Genomic DNA, 18,760 nt, shown 5'->3' on the forward strand with positions numbered 1-18,760 from the left:
GGACTTTGGAGAAAGTCATCATCATTCCCAGCAGTGATGAAATCAAATCATGCTGGAATTTGATGTTCTTTGATTTGAGAGTGCCTCAACAATGAAACAGCAAAGCGTGGACACACTGGAGTCTGTTGTGCAGGAGCCACTCCTCCCTCTTCCCTGGTCAGCTCTTTTACATTTAATTCAATTTTGTGTGCTGACATTGTCAATCTGAAATTTAGCAGTGCTTGACAGGGAGTCAGGGGAAAGCCAAGTTCATTTCTGGAAGTGGCTTTATGCAGATGAACTCGTGTGGGCTCTGTAAGGAGGCAGCTGCTGATGAATCAGGAGTGCCCTTGTTCCCTCCTCAGCTTCGGGAATAAAGCTCAAAAAAACACCACAAACACCTTGGAGAGCTGCACACCCAGGTCTCCCTATGAGTATTTTTGGGTGTTTGAGGATTAAAAATGAGCGTTTTCAAAGTAGACTCTGGAGGATTTTGTTGTGCAGCATTTGGGTGGATTCAAGGAAATTAATTCAGTTTGTAACCTGCTCAGGCCAGAGTGGTTTGAAAGTGGCAATGAAGTCCTGGGAACACTGGTAATTCTTGTGAATTGTCTGGATTTTAGCTGTTTTCAGTAAAGGTTTAGGTCTTTGGGAGTTGATTTACTGAAACACTCAGATAAAACCCTCAGTAAGCTGAGCAGAATGATTGTGAGTTTAACTTCTCTTTTGGAAGAATTCACCACTTTATGTGCACTTTAGCTAAAAGCTAATTTTGTTTTAGGTTTGTGTCACATTAGCATGTTTCTTCTACTACTATACTTGAGTTTTATTTTCTCTACTTAGTTTTATTTTCTCTACCTACATTCTATTTAAATGCCTTTTTCTAAAGCATGGCAATATTGAATGATAAACTTCTGTGCATGGAGTGGGATTCTGAAGGTGCTTTACCTATGTGAATAATCATTGAAAAGAAGAAGTTATTGGTTATGTTTCAGTGAACCTTTTTTGGTGTGGATAGAGCAGGAGGATGAGGTTTGTAAGGGTGTGGTGTCATGCAGCTGTAATGCTCAGAGTGATCTGAAGAGCTGCTGGCCTTGTGGATCCTCCCAAAAAACAGAGAGCTGCTGTTACCTCAACACGTGAACATCCCCACTCCAGATACATCCCCACTCTGCGGTATTACATCTTGGTCTAATAAATCTAGATGTCACATCCACACAGAAAAATGAGTTGTGGCTACAAACCAGCCTGAAGTGGATCCCCTAACATCTGCAGTGCTTCACTGGGACTCTCGGGGCTAAACCATCCATAGCAGGGAAGATACATAAAGGTGAAGCTGAGGAACAAAAAGAGAAGCTAAAATATTAGAAAAAAGTGAGAAGGTGCATGGAACTCCTCTGTCTTTTCTCTTGGGCTTCTGTACCTGTTCCTGCAGTCTGCTGAATATCAGCAGGATGGATATTGCTGCTGATATATATATTTATATATAAATATTTATATATTTACATATAATATATATAAATATAAAAATATTGATATATAAATATAATATATATATAAATATATAAAATATACATTGATGTATATATTTATATATAAATATAAATATTTTTATATATTTATATATAAATATAAATATTATAATTTATTTTTAAAACTTTGTTTACAGCTCCAGTACCAGTGTGCCCCTCTTGCACAGGTGCACTTTTTACCACAGAATAGAATAAAGGCCCTCTGATACCTGGGCCTGAGCTATAAACAATGTTGTTTTTCTCACTGCAGTGCATTCAAATACTTTGCAACTCATTTCTACCTCACTGGAATGGATGGAAATTCAAGTTGGTTTTACCATCCACAGATTCTCTGTAATTTTTATTACTTTTATATTGCCACAGGAATGTCTGCAGTGATCATACAAACAAATTGTATAATTAGCCTTTTTCAGGAGAACCTGGTAAAAAAATAAATCCTAGATCTTTACACATGTAATTGCTACTTAATCCCAGGAAAGATCTTATTTTCTTAGCTAAAGTACAGGATCGCAGCCTGAATTAAATAAATACTATTGTGATTATTGTTTTCATTGTACAATCTGATGCTTAGGTACACCAAAATATTAACTGGCAGGGGATTTTTTCTTTTAATATATTAGTAAAGTGCAAAAAAAATCTTTAGTATAAAAATATTCATCATTAACAAGGTTCAGACAGATCAGTCAAAAGAGAGTCTTGCAGATGCTGATCAGTTTTCCAAAGACAGTGCATGTTTTATTCTTTATGATTTCACGTTTATCTTCTAAACTAAAAACTCATCATAATTTAAAAAATATATGACCAATGAACTGCAATATCTTTTTGTTTGGTGGCCAGGCAGGGCTGTGGAGGTTCCTGTCTCTGTGGGGAGATCAGAGGAGGGTGATGTTGCCTACTGATGTTTAGAATTTGCAAATGCATAGGATTTCTTTCCAGGATGGTTCAACAGACAGAAGTGTAAACCCCCAAACAGGTCAACAGTATAAAACCAGTGCTTTTTAAAATTAGCTTAAAATAAAGGTACCTCCATACAGCTGCATTTCTATTTTAGAAAGTATTAAAACTAACAAGCAGTGAAAGAGCTTTTGAATTCACATTGGTTTAGCAGCAAGAAAATATTGAAAAAAATAGAAAATGGTGGGGAGAATCATTCCTTTCTTCTGATGTCAGGTCTTCAGTCCCCCCTGTCTGAGGTGTGTGGTGGCCCCACTAAATCACAGGAGTGCCTCTGTGTTCCAATCTCACTTCCAGTGCAGTTGGAGGGCTTGGAGTCGTGTGGGAGCATCATCACCCTGGGAGCCTCTGTTTTGTCAGAGGTCCAGTGGGGCAGCAGAATTCCAGAGGAAAGGTTTTCCTGTCCAAATGCATCCCAGTGGTGCCAGAGCTGTCTCTGCTGGCAGGGCACCCTCCCCACACACGGGAGGGTTCAGTGGATGGATGGCACAGGGTGAAATGCCTGATCTGTGGGGCTGACTGGGAAGGGTTTTTCTGTCTCTTCCCACACTCCCTGGAGCACCTGGAGTCCCATGCTGCCTCTCTTTGTGTTCCTTTGTCTCCCTGATCAAAAGCAAGGATTAATTATATTGATACATTTTCTAAAGCCCTAAAACCCTACATGAAATGCTGCTAACAAAGACATCTTGTCATTTATTAGTCACAACCCTATCCTATTTCTAGTGGGCTGCTTCTCCTCAAGAGTTTCCTCTGAGTCCACTGGCTGTTACTTTCCAGTTCCTACTCCCTGACATACCCAAAACTGAGTGTAAATACTTTGAGGAAAGATTTTACTTTTGTGTGTATGTTCCAAAAGACAAAACAGATGCTGCTTCCTAAAATGAAAGCTTGCCATCAGTCTCAAGATGGGTGGTTTTAAAATAAGAGTCTCCTAAATGCTGTCTGATCACTATTTACTGAGCTTTTTGGAAATGGCAGGAGGAGGGAGAACTATAAAAGTCATAAAGACAAATGTTGCCTTTGACTGGACATTGGCATTGATAAGTTTTATAGTTTATTTAAAATGATATAAAAATATTTGCTCATCTTCTCAGAGATATTCTAATAGATTTTTTTCGATTTGTAGGGTGCATCAATAGACAAATGTTGCACTGTGTCTCAGTGAAACAAGGTGGGGTTTGGTTGTTTGGTTTTTTGTTTGTTTGTTTGTTTTTTTAAGCACCAAGAATTTTAAAAACCTCTAATGAAGAATTAGGTAATCACAAATGAGTATTCTCTGTTCTTTTAAACATTTAAAAAGACTTCAGCGTGCGCTGTGTGATCCCTGTGGTTGTGTCAGGACAGAAGTCATGAAACTGCACAACTCCACGCGGCTTGGATCCCTTGAAGGATCCTTATTAACCGATGGTTTTAAATTTTTGCTTGGAGAAGGTGGAAGATGATGATAAAATAATCATCTTCTGCTGAGATCTTTTTCCTCTGACTCCTTAGTGAGCACCTCTCCCAAATGTTGAGGCTCTGGCTCTGCTCAGCGTCCTGCTCTCACAATGAAGGTGTGTGTGACTGGGGTAATGGGGCTGCGGGCAAGTGCTGAAACCCAGAAGTACAGAATTAACATCTATCACTTCCCAGTGCAACTGGATCAACAGAGAAATCGTGGTGTTTATCTTCTGCAGGCTTAGCACAGGGCTTGTGCAGCAGTGCGTGACTGTGTGAAAGCACTGAGCGCTGCTCTAATTGGAGTTTTGGAGCTAAATTCCCTCCTCAAAACAAACCAGACAAAACCAAACCTGTGTTTCCCCTGCAGCCTCCCAGAGCAGGAGCCGAGGGGCAGCTGTATTGTATTTGGTCAAACACAGTCACCTTGTTCAGGGCGCGCAGCAGCTGCAGGACCTGCTCTGTTTTGCGGAGCTCACGCGCCTGTCACCCTCTTTACTTTCCTGCACTTGTAGGAGGAAGGGATTTTTTTCCCTTTTAGAAAATCAGCAGCGATGCCAAGTTTCCACAGAGTAATGCTTTACAACACTGCTGTTGTTAAGCTCTTGCCTTGTAGCCCATCAGCAACAACACTTTTCCATTTTTCCTTCAGACAGAGAGCTACAAGTGCTGCTTTACAGTAAATACCATTTTTACACTGACCCTGCTGAGAGGGAGAAGCCATTCCTGCATCCAGGGCACAGGTGCTGATGAGTGTCAGACTTGCCACAGCTTGTTCTAATTGCTGGTGGAGGGACCTGATTTGGGCAATGCATTTCCCACCTGGAAGATGATAAATATCTTGAATTTAACTTCCATATTTAAGAGACTCAAAGTTTCTGAATTGTCCTTAACTGTTAATTCAGTTATTTTTTAATCTGACTGTAGAACAGGAAAAACTCTTAATTCTGAACAGTTTTGGAAACACTAGGACACTATCTCCTAGGTAAGAATAATATTTAGTTGTTGAAAATGCTAAATATTAGTTTTAATTTAAAAAAAATTTAAAAGCGACCATATCATTTTGGCAGAGCAGGAAAAATCCTTTTGTTCCTTGCTGTAAATGAAATGCACAATATTCTGTGCTGGAATTTTTACAGATACAATTAAACTCCTTTTTCCCCCTGTGGATTTTCTTGGTCTTTCTACCTCATTTTCTCTTGCAGACTCTTTCTGTAGATAGCACTGGTCCCCCTACCCTGTCTCTTCTCTGAGTGTAGGAGTTCTCTTCCCTCAACTTTTGTTCTATGACAAAGCTGACTTGTATAATTCCTCACTTTATTGACTTGCTTATCTTTTATTACATGTTACTTAGAGATACCTATTATCTTTGGATTGTACTCTCTAATTTTCCCCATCTGTTATTCTTTAACTCCTTAATTGTTCTACTTAATTCAGTAAAACATTGCAGGATAGAGTTTATGTGTAACATGCTGTACGAATTAAAACTAATTCTAATGAGACAAATTGCAGTGACCAGATTGTGTTAAGTATGTGACCTTTAGTGGAGTAGTTCAGTCTAGTTTTAGTCCAGTTGTAAAGAAAAGTTAGATAGAAGAGTAGTCATTAAACTTTAAAAGTGCACAAAAACCTCAAGAAGGTTTTATTTTATTTAATTTTAATCAGTGCATTGACTGAAATGTTTTAAATCCAGGAATCTTAATTTGTAAAAGAATGTAAACAAGCTACCAGGAGGGATGAATTAATTCTCATTTCTCTCAGCTGCACATTCAGTAGCCAGAGCAAAGCTGTTGGGCACAGTGCTAATTTCTTGGCATGGGTGGCAGCTGGCCCTTTCTTAAAATCAGGAGTAGTATCTTTCATTAGTTCTGTTTTTCAGAGCAGGTGAACAATATTAACTTTCCAGTATTATTCTGGCAACAAGAGAGGATAGGAAACAGTTTTATTTTGCACTCAAGTCCCATATCCCGTCAAAGGAACCAGTGTTTGTCTTATGGTTTTGTACCAGCTGCTGCAGAGAGCTGTGTGTGAGCTCCCCTGACTTATTCCAAGATGCAATTAAGTTGTGGATAAACTGAAATGCTCCTGAAGAAAGGAATCAGGTTTGTTAGGCTGGATTTTCCCTTCATTTTAAGTAAACCATTGGTTCCATGTGTTAATAATTAATTCTGTGAGTTTGCAGTTTTACTGTGGAATCAGCATACAATAAAATACTGGGGAAGATACAGGTTTGGCTGTGCAGAATTTGCTCTGGGTGACTTGTTCTTTAAGTCTTTGCATTAAACTCTTTAGACATTAAAGGCAAGCTGAGTTCTTTATTGGATAACACTGCATGGTGATCTCCCAGCCCATTTGAGTGGGGGAAATAATTAAAGATTAGTGTTCAACCACATTAAATACTTCTTAATCAAGCTGTTTTTCGGGAAGTTGTAAAAAAATAGGCTTTTTAATTTGCCAATCTCTGTGTTAAAAAAGGTTGAGAAAATAACTGGTAAATCATCAAAGGGTGTGGTGGTTTTTTTGTTTGAAAAGGAAGAAAAGCTGAGCATAATGCCATCCCTGCTGATTTTTTGATTTTCATATAATATATGTTATTTTCTGCACCTTTTTAATTTTGCAAGTTGTATTTAAGTAGTTGTTTTAATGTTTTAGATCTGTAGTCCAAATGAAGATTCATTCTGTGGATGTTCGTAGGGTCTGTGTTCCAATTAAGTGATTTATGTTCTCTTACCGGCAAAATAATAATAATAAAAATGTCTTAATGTATTCTGTTGCTCTGTTAGATAGCTGAATTCCCACTCAGGATGCAATAGGCAGCTTTAGAGCAGAAGCTGAAACCAGCACTACAGCAAAGACTGCAGAGGCACTTAGGAAACGTCAGCACTTTTGGATGGGTTTTTTTTTCCCCTTTCCAATCCTTTTATCAGTGAGGCACTTACAATTCACATTGGAAGATCAAGAAAACAATATTAGACTTGCAGAGGGAGTTCATCTGTGTCCAAAGCATTTTAGCTAAATTAAAATAAAATCTAAGAAAGATATTGGCTTGTGCCAACTCTTGCAGGAGTCTGGGTTGGGCTAACATGAGCTGTGAGCCACAGCTGCTGGGTTTGTCAGCTCCTGCCTCTCTCCCCTGTGCAAAATGCCAGCCCAAGCTCTTTAACATCTCTGTGGCTCCATTCCCCCAGCTCAGAAATGAGGATGCTGTTTCCTCTGGGGTTTTTTTTACTGTGGAAGCTGTTGGATGAGTGTTCTGCTGTTCTCCCTGAGTTCCTCTGGGTTCTGCTGCCTGTCCCCACCACTGCAGTGCACCAAGCTGGGGCTGGCTGCAGGCTGGGTGCGCCCTGTGCCAGGTCAAACTGCACAGAACCTGCCTGTATTTATCAAACAATTGATATCAAAACAAGGACAGTTCAATCTAGAAATGCCTGCTTAGCTCAGCTCATCTGTTTGACCAGGATGCAGATGAGCATGTTCTGGTTCTGTTGGGTACTTTCTCCCAGCACAACAGGGACTCTTGCAAGGAGGGTGCTGCTGATGCACTGGCACATTCTGGTTTGTCCTCAGGTCCAGTGATTTCAGCTCTCTAACACTGCCTCTTAGGGTGAGGGCATTGGGAAGTTTATTATTCCCTAAGTCTGAAATTTTTCAGATTTCCCCTTTCCCGTCATGATCCCCCCAGGCACTGGACTTGCCTTCCATTACAGAAATAGGGGGCTTGAAACTTCTGTCTAAGAAATAGGAAATCTATTAGTAATCATCACCTTTTTTTCCCCCCAGGTTTCATGTTTATTTTTCTTGATTACTGCCATATTTTTCCATCTGCTTTTTAGGTTTTTGCTTTGGCCTCACATTAATTTATCTGGTTTTCTACAGTTACTATTAATAACTAATATTTATTTTGCATACCATTGCTGTAAGCTTCCCATCATGTCTGCCACGAGAAGCTGGGAATAAAAAGCTGGAACTTGAAGATAAACTCAGCAGACAAGTTTCTTGTTACAGCCTTCTGCTGCCTCAGAGCAAATTTTGTGAAGTGCACAGGCTGAGCCTGGTTGAGGTTTGCTTGCTTATTAAACACGCTTAACGAAAACTGTGGCACAATGTCAGGAAGCAGAGAGAAACTCTCCTCTTGACCATCTCAAAATAGGGTGATTATAATTGTGAGAAGGCAGAAAAAGAAACATTGGTGACTTTTCTTCCATGCTGTGTCACTAATGCCACTCAGGCTCAGATTTATGGAATCGGTCCACGATCCAGGGGATTGAAAGAGGCAGGTTTGTTAGCTAGGAAAGAGAGCCTTATAGAGAATAAAAATAATAGGTTTTCATAGAAAACAGATGAACTTCCTGCAGTCCCCTGGTTCTGCCTGGCTGCAGGTTAAAAGTTGAGCATAAAGACAAAGCAGAGATCAAATATATAAATTAGCTCTTGTAGAACACAACAATGTTATGAAATATCACTTGAAAACCTGATTTACTTTTACGCATGACTGGAAATGCACAATAAAATACCAGACAAATGCAACTTGAGATGGTGGATTAAGTGTGGCTTTATTTGACCACACAATTCCACTTTTCCAAGCCCTTTTTGTTCTGCTTTTTGTATGTCTTCCTTTCAGATCTTACTAATTTTTGCCTTGCTAAGCCATTTTGTCACACTTTTACCACAGCTCTGCTGTGCCTCAGTGTCACACCAAAGTGACAGCTTAAAACTTCCTCCTTCTGGGTCTGAAATGCTCTGTACTTTGTCTCTTCTCTGTCCCAGCTCCCTGATCATTTGTCTGGGTTGAAGGTCTGTCTTTAAAGAACTAATATTTTGTTGCTGGGAAAATAAAGGGAAGGTGAAGGCGGGGTCAGAGTGTGGATCAGTGTTAAACAAATTGTGAAGGTCACAAAGAATTTTAATCTGACTTGAAAAAGAGACTTGTATCCAGCAGCACATTTTTGTTTGCGCTCCTCTGAATGGACAATTGTGGCTACTTTGAGAATTTGGTGTAGACTGCATGACTGGTAGGAATTGAATTAGTCTCGTGACAAGGACATAGTCCCCTTTTTTCCTTATCTGCCTGATGGAAAGCAGAAGAAAGCCCCGTGTGACACGTCTTGACCCGCAATGTCAATGTGGGCTTTTGTGACAGGCTCTGATTTCTGGCCTCTCATTTGATAAAACCAATTTGGTGGAGGCTAGAAAGGAGCTTGCTGAACACTAAATGTACTTACAGAAGAGGGTGTCTGGGGGTGAGTACAGAGGCTGCCAGCCCCTCCTAATCATCCTTACAGAGCCAGAGTCTCTCTCTGGACATGGGGCAGTGTAGCATTGTGTGTTGACTGCACCGTAGAGCCTTGGGACACTCACCCTAAACAAGGCACTGTGCATTTCTCCTCAGGATCACCTTTATTTGTCCTTTACTCATCACTGAGCCTTCCCTTTCCTCCATTTGCTTCTTTTTTACATTTTTCTTTCCCACTTCTCTGCCTTCCTTTTTTCCTCCTCCATTCCTGTCTTGCCCCATCCTTTGTCCTTTAAACCAGACTGAAACCTCTCCCCCTTCTCTGTGCTGATGGGGCACCCACAGGAAAATCAGGGTAAATGCTGTTTTTCCTCAGCATGAAAACATCCCAGCTTGCTGGTTTCATGTCCATTTCCCACCCATCCCTGATGCTTTCCTCCCACCTCCACTGCACTGCTAGAGGACTGTGAACCTGGAGCTACTTATAGTTCATCAAGGGGAAAAGCACTCAAATGCAGGCTGGGAAACAGGAAAATGTTACCTGCACTCACAATGCAGATCTAACCATTTTTAATGTGCTTTAAGTACTAGAAAGACTTTTTGAATTGCTTGTTGGTTGTTTAGTTTTTTGTTGGTGGTTTTTAAACAAGGTTAAAAATTCCGTTTTTCCCATTGATACATAATGCAGTGGAATTTTAATGCAATAGATTAAGATCTTTTCAGTTTAAATTTAAAAGGCTCACAAGAGAATGATTGTCATGTTTTTTCCTGAATATTAACTTCAAATAAGAAGTTGTAATCTGAGCAGGGGTAGCCAAGTATTTTTGCAGTCTGTAAACAAATAGAAGCATGCTGAGAAAATTACATTTACACTACAGGGTTGTGATTCCAAGGCATGAGATTTGGCTGCAGGTACTCTGACAATGAATCATGGCATTGTGCCAGCATCACCATCACATTTGAATGATGTTTGCTCGAAGTTCTGTCATTTGTATCAGGAATTCTGGAGGTTTTGGTTGGAGAGTCATTTCAGCTCATTCCACAGACCTCTGGAGGAGAGAAACAAAATTAAAAACACTGTGTGGTGTAACAAATCCAGCAACATCTCCTTTCCCAAGCATGTGGAGGTTCCATTAGCTGATGCAGATTTGAGAAATGTGTTCTCTTTGTTAACACAATGTATTTTTTTTTTCTGTTCTCTTATTCAGAGACCTGAGTGAAAACCAGATAAAAGGAATCCCTAGAAAGGCCTTTCGAGGAATCATTGATGTGAAGAACTTGTAAGTGACAACTTCATTAATATTTGTGGTGAAAACCTTTCTCCTCTTGTTACTCTCAGTTTGGGTACCTCATGTCCAGCTCTGTGCAGCCCCAAAGGGACCCTGCAGGGTTTTGTCAGGGGATTCCCAGGCTGCTTTGGTCCTCATGCCTGTGAACACACCTGGGGAGGTTTTGAGCTGAGGAAAAAGAACAGACTCAAAGGCTTCACCCTCTTCCTGCAGGACTGTCCTAGAGCAAGATGTGCATTGGGAAAGTTACTGGTAGATTTTGGGGATGGAGTTGAAGTGTTTCGCTTAGTTTAAGTTTTCTGTCCCATCACTTCTGTCAGAAATAAACGACAAACTGTGGTGCTCAGGCATGGTGGTTGAGCACAAATATCAGAAAATGAAAGAAATAATGGGAGCAGTTAACTGCACAGGCTTTGACAGCTTGTATTTAAAATTAAACTAATTTATAAAAGCCTTTTAAGAGAGAAGACAGGGCTGTGGTTTTTGTGCTAATGAAGCCGGTCTGTCCTAGCCTTTTGCTGTAAGGTAGCCTGAAATGTGTGTAAAGACTTTGAGCTCTGAATTTCCAGAGCTGCTGGAAGCTCTCACCCGTTATGTAACAGAAACCCCTTTTTTGTGCACACGCACACTGTACCCCACCCTTGGCTTTGTTGGAGTCAGCACAGGGTGAGCTGAGCAAACAACAGCCCCGGGCTCAGCAGGTTCAGGATTTCCTGGGACAGCCTGCAGGCACCCTCAGGAGCGTTTCAGAGCCATGAGGGTTGGCACTGTGTTACCACAGCAGTCGCTGAAAACTGATCCCCACCGTGTTAAATATTGCAAGCACTGCATAAATGGTGGGGATTTTAAAAGTTGAGCGGAAGGAACAGCTAAAGGTGATCTGAAAAGAAGCCCTCTTCTGCAAACACTCTTGCAACATAGTTCTGTTTTCAAATCTTGCCCAATGAAATGGTCTCAGGTACATGAAGCGATCCCTGGGGCATCCTGAGAAGGGCCAGGAGTTGGACTCCATGATCTTTCCCTTTAATCCTGTTATCATGAGTTTTACTTGCATTGTGTGATCTGTAGGAACAATAGATGGTATTTTGTTTCAGAAAACCAAGCTTTCCCAGCTGGAATTCACTGTTGTTGTCTGACTTCATTTCAATAACAGAGTTTGCATTGAGAGTTTAGGTCACCTCTGCCAAGCTGTTGCAACCAGAGCAGGTGTTTTGATTTATGGACCCACTCTCAGTGCAGAAGGATGCAGGGTTTCTCTCTTCCATGAGCTGGTACCAAGGGATGAGTGGCTGGAGTGCTTACAGGAACTGTATAAATGTTGGGATTTCAAGCTTCTACGAAAAATTGTATCTGTCAAGTTAGGCAGTATCAACTGTTTTACTGTAAAAGACACAGTATCAGAAGTACTTCCCTGTAGCTCCAATTTCTGACTTCTATGAGCACTGAAGTTATCACAGAGTCATAAAATAATTCTGGTTTGGAGTGGTCATCCAGTCCAGCCTCCAGCTCAGCGGGAGCACAAAGCTTGGTGCTCTAACAGATTGCTGTTGTGAGCCACAAGTCCTGGTTATTTAGATAAATAGCAGGAGAAGCAGACCTTTCACTCACATCAGACATCCTCTCTTGATAGGAAGTGTACAACTCTGTGCCCAGGGTGGTCCATGGCACTGTTGCTTCCAGACACAGACGAGTGGATTGTGACTTGCTGTGAAAAGCATGGCACAATCTCGAGCCAGCCTTGCTGCTGGAAATACATTAAAATTTCTCCAGCAATAGCTGTAAGGGTGTGATGCAAGTCAATAGTTCAAGCTCTTTAAGCAGTGAGCTCCAACATGCTGATTCCCATTTCCAGCCTGCGTTTGGCAGCCAGGTCTCTCCCCTCTGGGTCCCATGGCAGTGAGCAGGGTGTTCAGTGCCTGTGCCTTGGGGTGCCAGCACCTGCCTGCTGACTGTGACCCAAAGGTGCTGATGGCACAGCAGCAGGGTGGGCTGTTTCTATGGTTATCACTTTGCAGATTTATTGTGCTGTCTCAGTGTTCTTCCTCTTTATAAAGTGTGTTTGTGAGGGAGCTTGGAGGCTCTGGGGCACAAGAAATAAAGCTACAAACTGTCACATACTCCCCAGCCCTTTCCATTTTATATTTAGAATTTGTATAGGGAAAGGCTGGCATGGAATGGTCTCTATTTTCATGGCTTGACCTTTAACAGGGCCTGAGATTCTTCCAGGTTCTTCCAAAAGTGTCCCAATATCATGGCAAAAATAATAACCCTGGAGATACCATAATAGGGACACAGTGAGTGCTAAACCAGATGAAAGTCTCCAGATTAATGCTGTCTTTAACAGCAGCTTGGAAAGCTTCCCTCAGGACAAAATGCAGAGTTGATGCATTGGACTGAGGCAGGGCATGAATTCCTTTTGGACTCCAGCTCTGAAACAGGCAGCCTGGGGCTCAGTATAAATTACAGTGGGTGCCCTTTGGAAACCCTGTGGGAATTACCCTGTCCCAGCATGGCCATGGCAGGGAGGGACACAGAGGCACAGGTTGTGTCCAGCTGGAGCAGACTGGTGTTAAAAAAATCTTCTTTCAAAGGGGAAGGTGCTGTTGCAAATGTGAAGCAGAGAGTTTTTGGTGATGTCCCCCAAGCACCAGGGCTGCAGAGCTGGCTTTAACAGGAAAAAAAGTCTTCTAAAAATTTGTTAAAATGATAGGAGGGTGTAAATGTTATAAAAAGCATTGTTCCAAGATGTTTTCACTGTGTCTTTCTTTTTAAACAGTAAAAGCTTTCTATCTTTTATCATTCTCTTAGCAGAAGAGTGAGCCCAGGAAAATGGGCTTGGATTAGGGCTGTGCTGAAGAATTTTAAATGTCAGGGAGGCCAGTGTTTTTGCACAAGACAAAGCCAAAGCAGAGGCTGGAGTTTTTCAAACTCCTACGTGGGGGATGTTTCGTTGTGGGAATTATTTTCGTATGAAGTGCTTTCTGCTGTTTGAGTACAGAAATCAAAGAACCTGCTCACAAATAGTGAGCCTGTTTCTAACTGAAATGTAGAAATAATTATACAGCTTTTAGAAAGTTTCATGAGCACATAATGTCCATTACCAGTAGTGAATTTATTTGGGAATTTGGCATAAACTGACACTTTGAACACATTGTGGAGTGGATGCATGAACTCTGCTCAGTGGCCCTGAGAGCCGAACAGGAGAGGGCAAGAGAGGGCCAGTCTGCAGAGCACACCTGTATTCAATTTCTGTTACTTATTACTCAGAGAACAGGAAATGTTTCTTGCAGGAATCTAGCCCCAAGTAAGCACATTTATTTCAAGAATTAAAGTCTATGGGTTTGGGTCTCATTGAGCTTTGGGCTAACTCAGCGCTGTCAGCCATGGCCTTCCATCATAAAAATATATAGAGCTGCTTCTTGGATTTCTGCACGTTTCCCCTGCTCCTGTCACATCCTGGCATGCAGGGGAGTGAGTGTTCCTCTGCTCAGGCATTCCTGCAGTTGCTCAGCCCACCTCACTGAGGGCAGCCAGGATCTCAGTACAGGGATATACAGAGCTTGATGTTAGGAAGAAATCCCTGCCTGGCAGGGTGGGCAGGCCCTGGCACAGGGTGCCCAGAGCAGCTGTGGCTGCCCCTGCATCCCTGGAGGTGTCCCAGGCTAGGCTGGATGGGGCTTGGAGCAGCCTGGGACAGTGGAAGTTGTCCCTGCCATGGCAGGGGTGCAATAAGACAATCTTTATGGTCCTTTCCAGCCCAAACCATTCAATGAGTCTACAAACATTTCCCAGCCAAGGAATGGAAACCAGGAATCCATGGCAGAATGCCAGAGCAGCAGGGCAGAGGGGGAGCCACCCTGTGTGAGCACCACTCAGAGCTAGAGCCACACAGAACAGCACAGGCACTGCTTTTTCTGTCAGGGGTTCCTGCACTTCCTTGTTCTTGATTCACTGGAATTCGCTTCCATCCATATTCAGCTCCTGCCTTTGGTCTCTCCCAGGCTTTGGCTGTAAGGTTCTGTAGCACTGGGATTCAGGGAAGAAAAAAAAAAGTCAACAGGTTTATGTGTCATGATAATACAGGCTCATTGCTTTTCTGCCTGAACACTTCTCAACCTCACCTGAGATAACAGCTCCTATCACTGGACCTGCAAGGGACATTCCCTGCATCCTGGGGCCACTTAGCAAATTGTGGGTAATATCCTCCTTGATAGCCCTAAAGGTTCTTGTGGAGGAAGAAATGAAGCATTTAGATTTATGTTTTTAAAAATGCAGAAATACATCAGCACATATATAACGTTTAACACTTCTGCAAGTCAGTACACATTTATTTTCCTAGTGATTAAATTACCTCTGCAGTCTGGAAAATCAGAGCTCTGTGAGTACTGTAAAATATTGTTGTACCTATTAGTTTCAGTTCCTTATTTGTTAAATGGCTTTTCCTGGAAGATTCTGTTACTTTTTCTGCATGCATCTACTATTAGCATCAATCTACAGAACTTTTACAAAAATTAAACATCTTGAGTGCACATTCAGGTTTTGGAAAAAGCTGAACTTGCTCTTTACATTGAGAGGTATTTTGCATTCACCTACACAAAATATTAAAATGTTCCAATGTAATTTTTTTAACCATCACAGCCAGCTTTGCAGAGTATATTTGTAGCTTCTGCCATTCAGCCATAGGAAAAATTAAACATACCTGTCAAGTTAAACTAATGAATAAACTAATGAATAAAGGAAATAATGGTCGATTTGTGTGTAGCCATTTCACTAGAAGAAAGCAAGTGATTGTGAGTTATTTGCCATGCATAAATATGCAGTAGGTCTTAATGAAATGTTACACTACAAAACATAACTCCTTTAGTCTGGGTTCTCCAGGGAAGCTATTATCCAGAGCCCTCTGAAATTCCTGGCTGTAGTTTCTTGACATTTGTGTACAGCATTCAGTGTTTCTCTTGCTGTTTGCAGTAAAATAAAACTAAAGGAAGAAGATAAACAGTTGGCCAGATTTTCCATTCTTTTGGTGTGAAATCTGGAATGAGCCTTCTGAAGCCAGTGGTTGGCGTCAAATAAAAGCAAAGAAATGCCTAGAGGAGAATTGATTATCATGTGTTGGGTTATATATTTGCTTTTGTGTCTCCCAATGGGCTGAACAATATGTATCTATATTTGATAGTGTGCATTAACAGCTCAGTATATTTTAAATAGGAATACTATTGTGAGGAATTGTGGGGGTTTTGTCCCTTTCCTGCTTGCTCTGTTTCCATCAGGAATGTCACAGCTGCTGCAGCCACAGCCAAGGGAAAGCTTGTTAGGAACATGGAGATGAAAACTTGAACAATATGGATCTGTATTTGATGGTGTGCATTAAAAGCTCAGTATATTTTAAATAGGAACACATGAAAATTTAAGGAAAGGATACATTTCTATTATGGAACAGATTTCAGGTTGTTTTGACAAAGAGCTGGCTAAACAGGTCAGAGGCATGGAAAGAGCTATTTTGAATACTCATTGGAGACAAGCCTTTTGCACTCTTTAGGGGGCAAAAAGATCACATTACTTCAACTGTATAAATTCGTAAATAATTTTCCTCCTCCTTGTCCATAAATTCACCCTGCACTCAATGTATTCCAACAGTGTATTCCTTTCTATCTCCTGTAATTGGTCTTCATTGTGATAGTGACCATAATGAATTCAAGAGACATCTCTGTGGCCATCACATTTGCTTTCCTAGAAATGTCATTGTCATGCAGCATTATTATAACAATAAAATAACAAGTTCCCAACTTACCACCTTCTATGGAGAAACACCACCTACAGCGTCAGTTAATTTTATGAATACATTAGTTTGAGCTTTTGCCATCTGTTCCAGCCCTTATAAGAAATGCAAGAAGCATATATTTCACAATTAACTCATTAAAAGGATATGATTGATTGGAATGCACACACATGTTCCCTGCACCACAGTTAAGGTGAGATGGGCAGGACCAACCAAGCACTCAGAGGACATTTTGTGAGACAAATGCTTCTCTCTTGACATCCTCAGCCACACACACAGGGCCAGCACGTCAGGTGACACAGAGGGGTGACACTGGTTGCTTTATTGCTCTCTTGAGAGTCATGGCCCAGCCCTGCAGGGGCTCCTTCTGCTGTTTCCCTGACTGAGGTCACTGGGTGTACAGTAACCCTTGGCCTGTCTTATTCTATTCTATTCTATTCTATTCTATTCTATTCTATTCTATTCTATTCTATTCTATTCTATTCTATTCTATTCTATTCTATTCTATTCTGTTTGAAAGCACTAGTCTCTAAAATCTACCTGCCCTTATCTTTTTAAATAGCTTCCCTTGTCTGTCTTACAGTAACAATAAGAGAAAAAAACAAGAAAGCTGAAATAATGTGCAGGCTGGCTTTGGGCAGGCAGGAGGGTGGAGGGAGGATAACACTGACCAACACTGCTCACCCCAAAACCATCCCATGAAGGGTTCAAACCTGGGCCATATTTGGTAGTGTTATCAGTCCCTACTTGTACTTTTTAAACACATTTGTGTTTATGTAATCCCCTTTTTCTTGTCCCTTGCTAATAAATGAATTGTGGCGGTTTTGTCCCTTTCCTTCTCACTCTGCTTCCATCAGGAATGTCACAGCTTCTGCAGCCACAGCCAAGGGAAAGCCTGTTAGGAACATGGAGATGAAAACCTAAAGTTTAATTCAGAAACTGCATTCTTTGATCACAGTTTTTTCTCTGCCTCCAGTGAATCAGCAGAGGCTTTTTCCTCTCTGTGCTGCATTGGAGAGATGATGTGTTCATCATCAGCATCTTCCTGATGGTCTGTGGGAGCACAGGACCCTGAGCACAGGGTCTGTGCCCTACCTTTGTCCTGCCCTTGGGTCCCTTCTCTTGCAGAAGAGTTTTGTGCAGGATGGCTGAGGGTGAGCAAGGGGTCTGGAATAAAAAGCTAATTCTGCATTTTTCTAGGATATGCTGCATAGAGGCAGTGTCTTCTGAGTAGCTGTGCTGAATGATGGTGCTCTCAGGCAGTTTATTGGAATTCCCATAAAATACTGGGGCTTTAAGTGTTTTTACAACCCTGAAACTTCTGTGTGTCTCTTTTGACATCATAAGGAATAGTCATTATTCAGAATTACCTTCTTGAGGAGAAAGTTTCATAGGATTTTTGCAATGTGCACTGATGCTAAGAGATACCAGCTCAGCAGTGATGTTGCTAGTGAGTGAGCCAGTTTCAGTCTTGATAGTTTATTTTTGTAAATGCTTGGCATTAGGGTTCTGTCAGTTTTCAGGGAGTGTTTTAGAAGGGCATGAAGTGATAGGACAATGGGGACTGGCATTAAATGGCAGAGAGCAGGTTTAGGTTGGATATTAGGAAGAGATTGTTCCCTGTGAGGGTGGTGAGGCCTGGCACAGGTGCCCAGAGCAGCTGTGGCTGCCCCTGGATCCCTGGAATTGTCCAAGGCCAGGCTGGATGGGGCTTGGAGCAGCCTGGGACTGGTGGAAGGTGTCCCTGCCATGGCAGGGGTGGAATCAGATGAACTTTTATCCCTTCCCACCCAAACTGTGCTGTGACTCTGTGATCCTGTGGTTCACATGGTCCTCTGGAGGGTTTGGCCCAGCCTGCAGGACCCTTGCTGTGCTTTAGGACAGGAGCTGTTAATGGGAATGCTGCTGTTTGCATTATTGTTTATGCAATAATAATGCATTATTATGTTTGCATTGTTCCCCAGCAGCCTGGATGGTCCCATGTGCCTCAGGGAGCAGAATGTGCACACTGACACCCTGCAAAGGCTGCAGCACACCTGATAAACACTGCTAACCCCACAACCATCCCGTGAAGGGTTTAAACCTGGGCCATATTTGGTTGTGTCATCAGTCCCTACTTGTATTTTTTAAACACATTTGGGTTTATGTAATCCCCTTTCTCTTGTCCCTTGCTAATAAATGAAACACCAGGTGGACAAACCAGCACAGCACCATCTTAAATCTGTTAAATGTGCTAAACTATGACTTGGGCTTCATGTGAGATTGATTGCACAGATTGGAAATGCACCACTGATTTATTTTTTTCTATTTTATAAATGAAAACATCTGCAATAAGTAGGGTGGATGTCTGCTCTGCTCTCTTGTCCACTTGCATTTCAGGAAGTGTTTGTTTTCATGGATGTCTGCAGTTGTGGGCTCAACTGGCCACAAGGGATCTGTCACTGACAACTTATTAAAAGCTCAACCATCACTCCTGAGGAACAGATTTCCTCACTATAAAGGTTGCTTCCCCCTGAGTAAAATGTCAGATAAATAAAAAGCTGAAATATCTCTTAAG

The 18,760-nt window shown here is 41.6% G+C and overlaps 1 protein-coding gene across 1 annotated transcript in view; it reads left to right on the forward strand.

Annotated features, from left to right (window-relative positions):
• Nucleotides 1-18,760, forward strand: part of SLIT3 (slit guidance ligand 3) — a 490,596-nt gene that overhangs the window by 234,843 nt on the left and 236,993 nt on the right. The window contains exon 5 of the mRNA XM_036391775.2: nt 10,344-10,415. Coding sequence (XP_036247668.1) covers nt 10,344-10,415 — 72 coding nt within the window. The remainder of the gene's footprint in view (nt 1-10,343; nt 10,416-18,760) is intronic.

Source organism: Molothrus ater, chromosome 15, assembly GCF_012460135.2.
Source record: "Molothrus ater isolate BHLD 08-10-18 breed brown headed cowbird chromosome 15, BPBGC_Mater_1.1, whole genome shotgun sequence".
NCBI lineage: Eukaryota > Metazoa > Chordata > Aves > Passeriformes > Icteridae > Molothrus > Molothrus ater.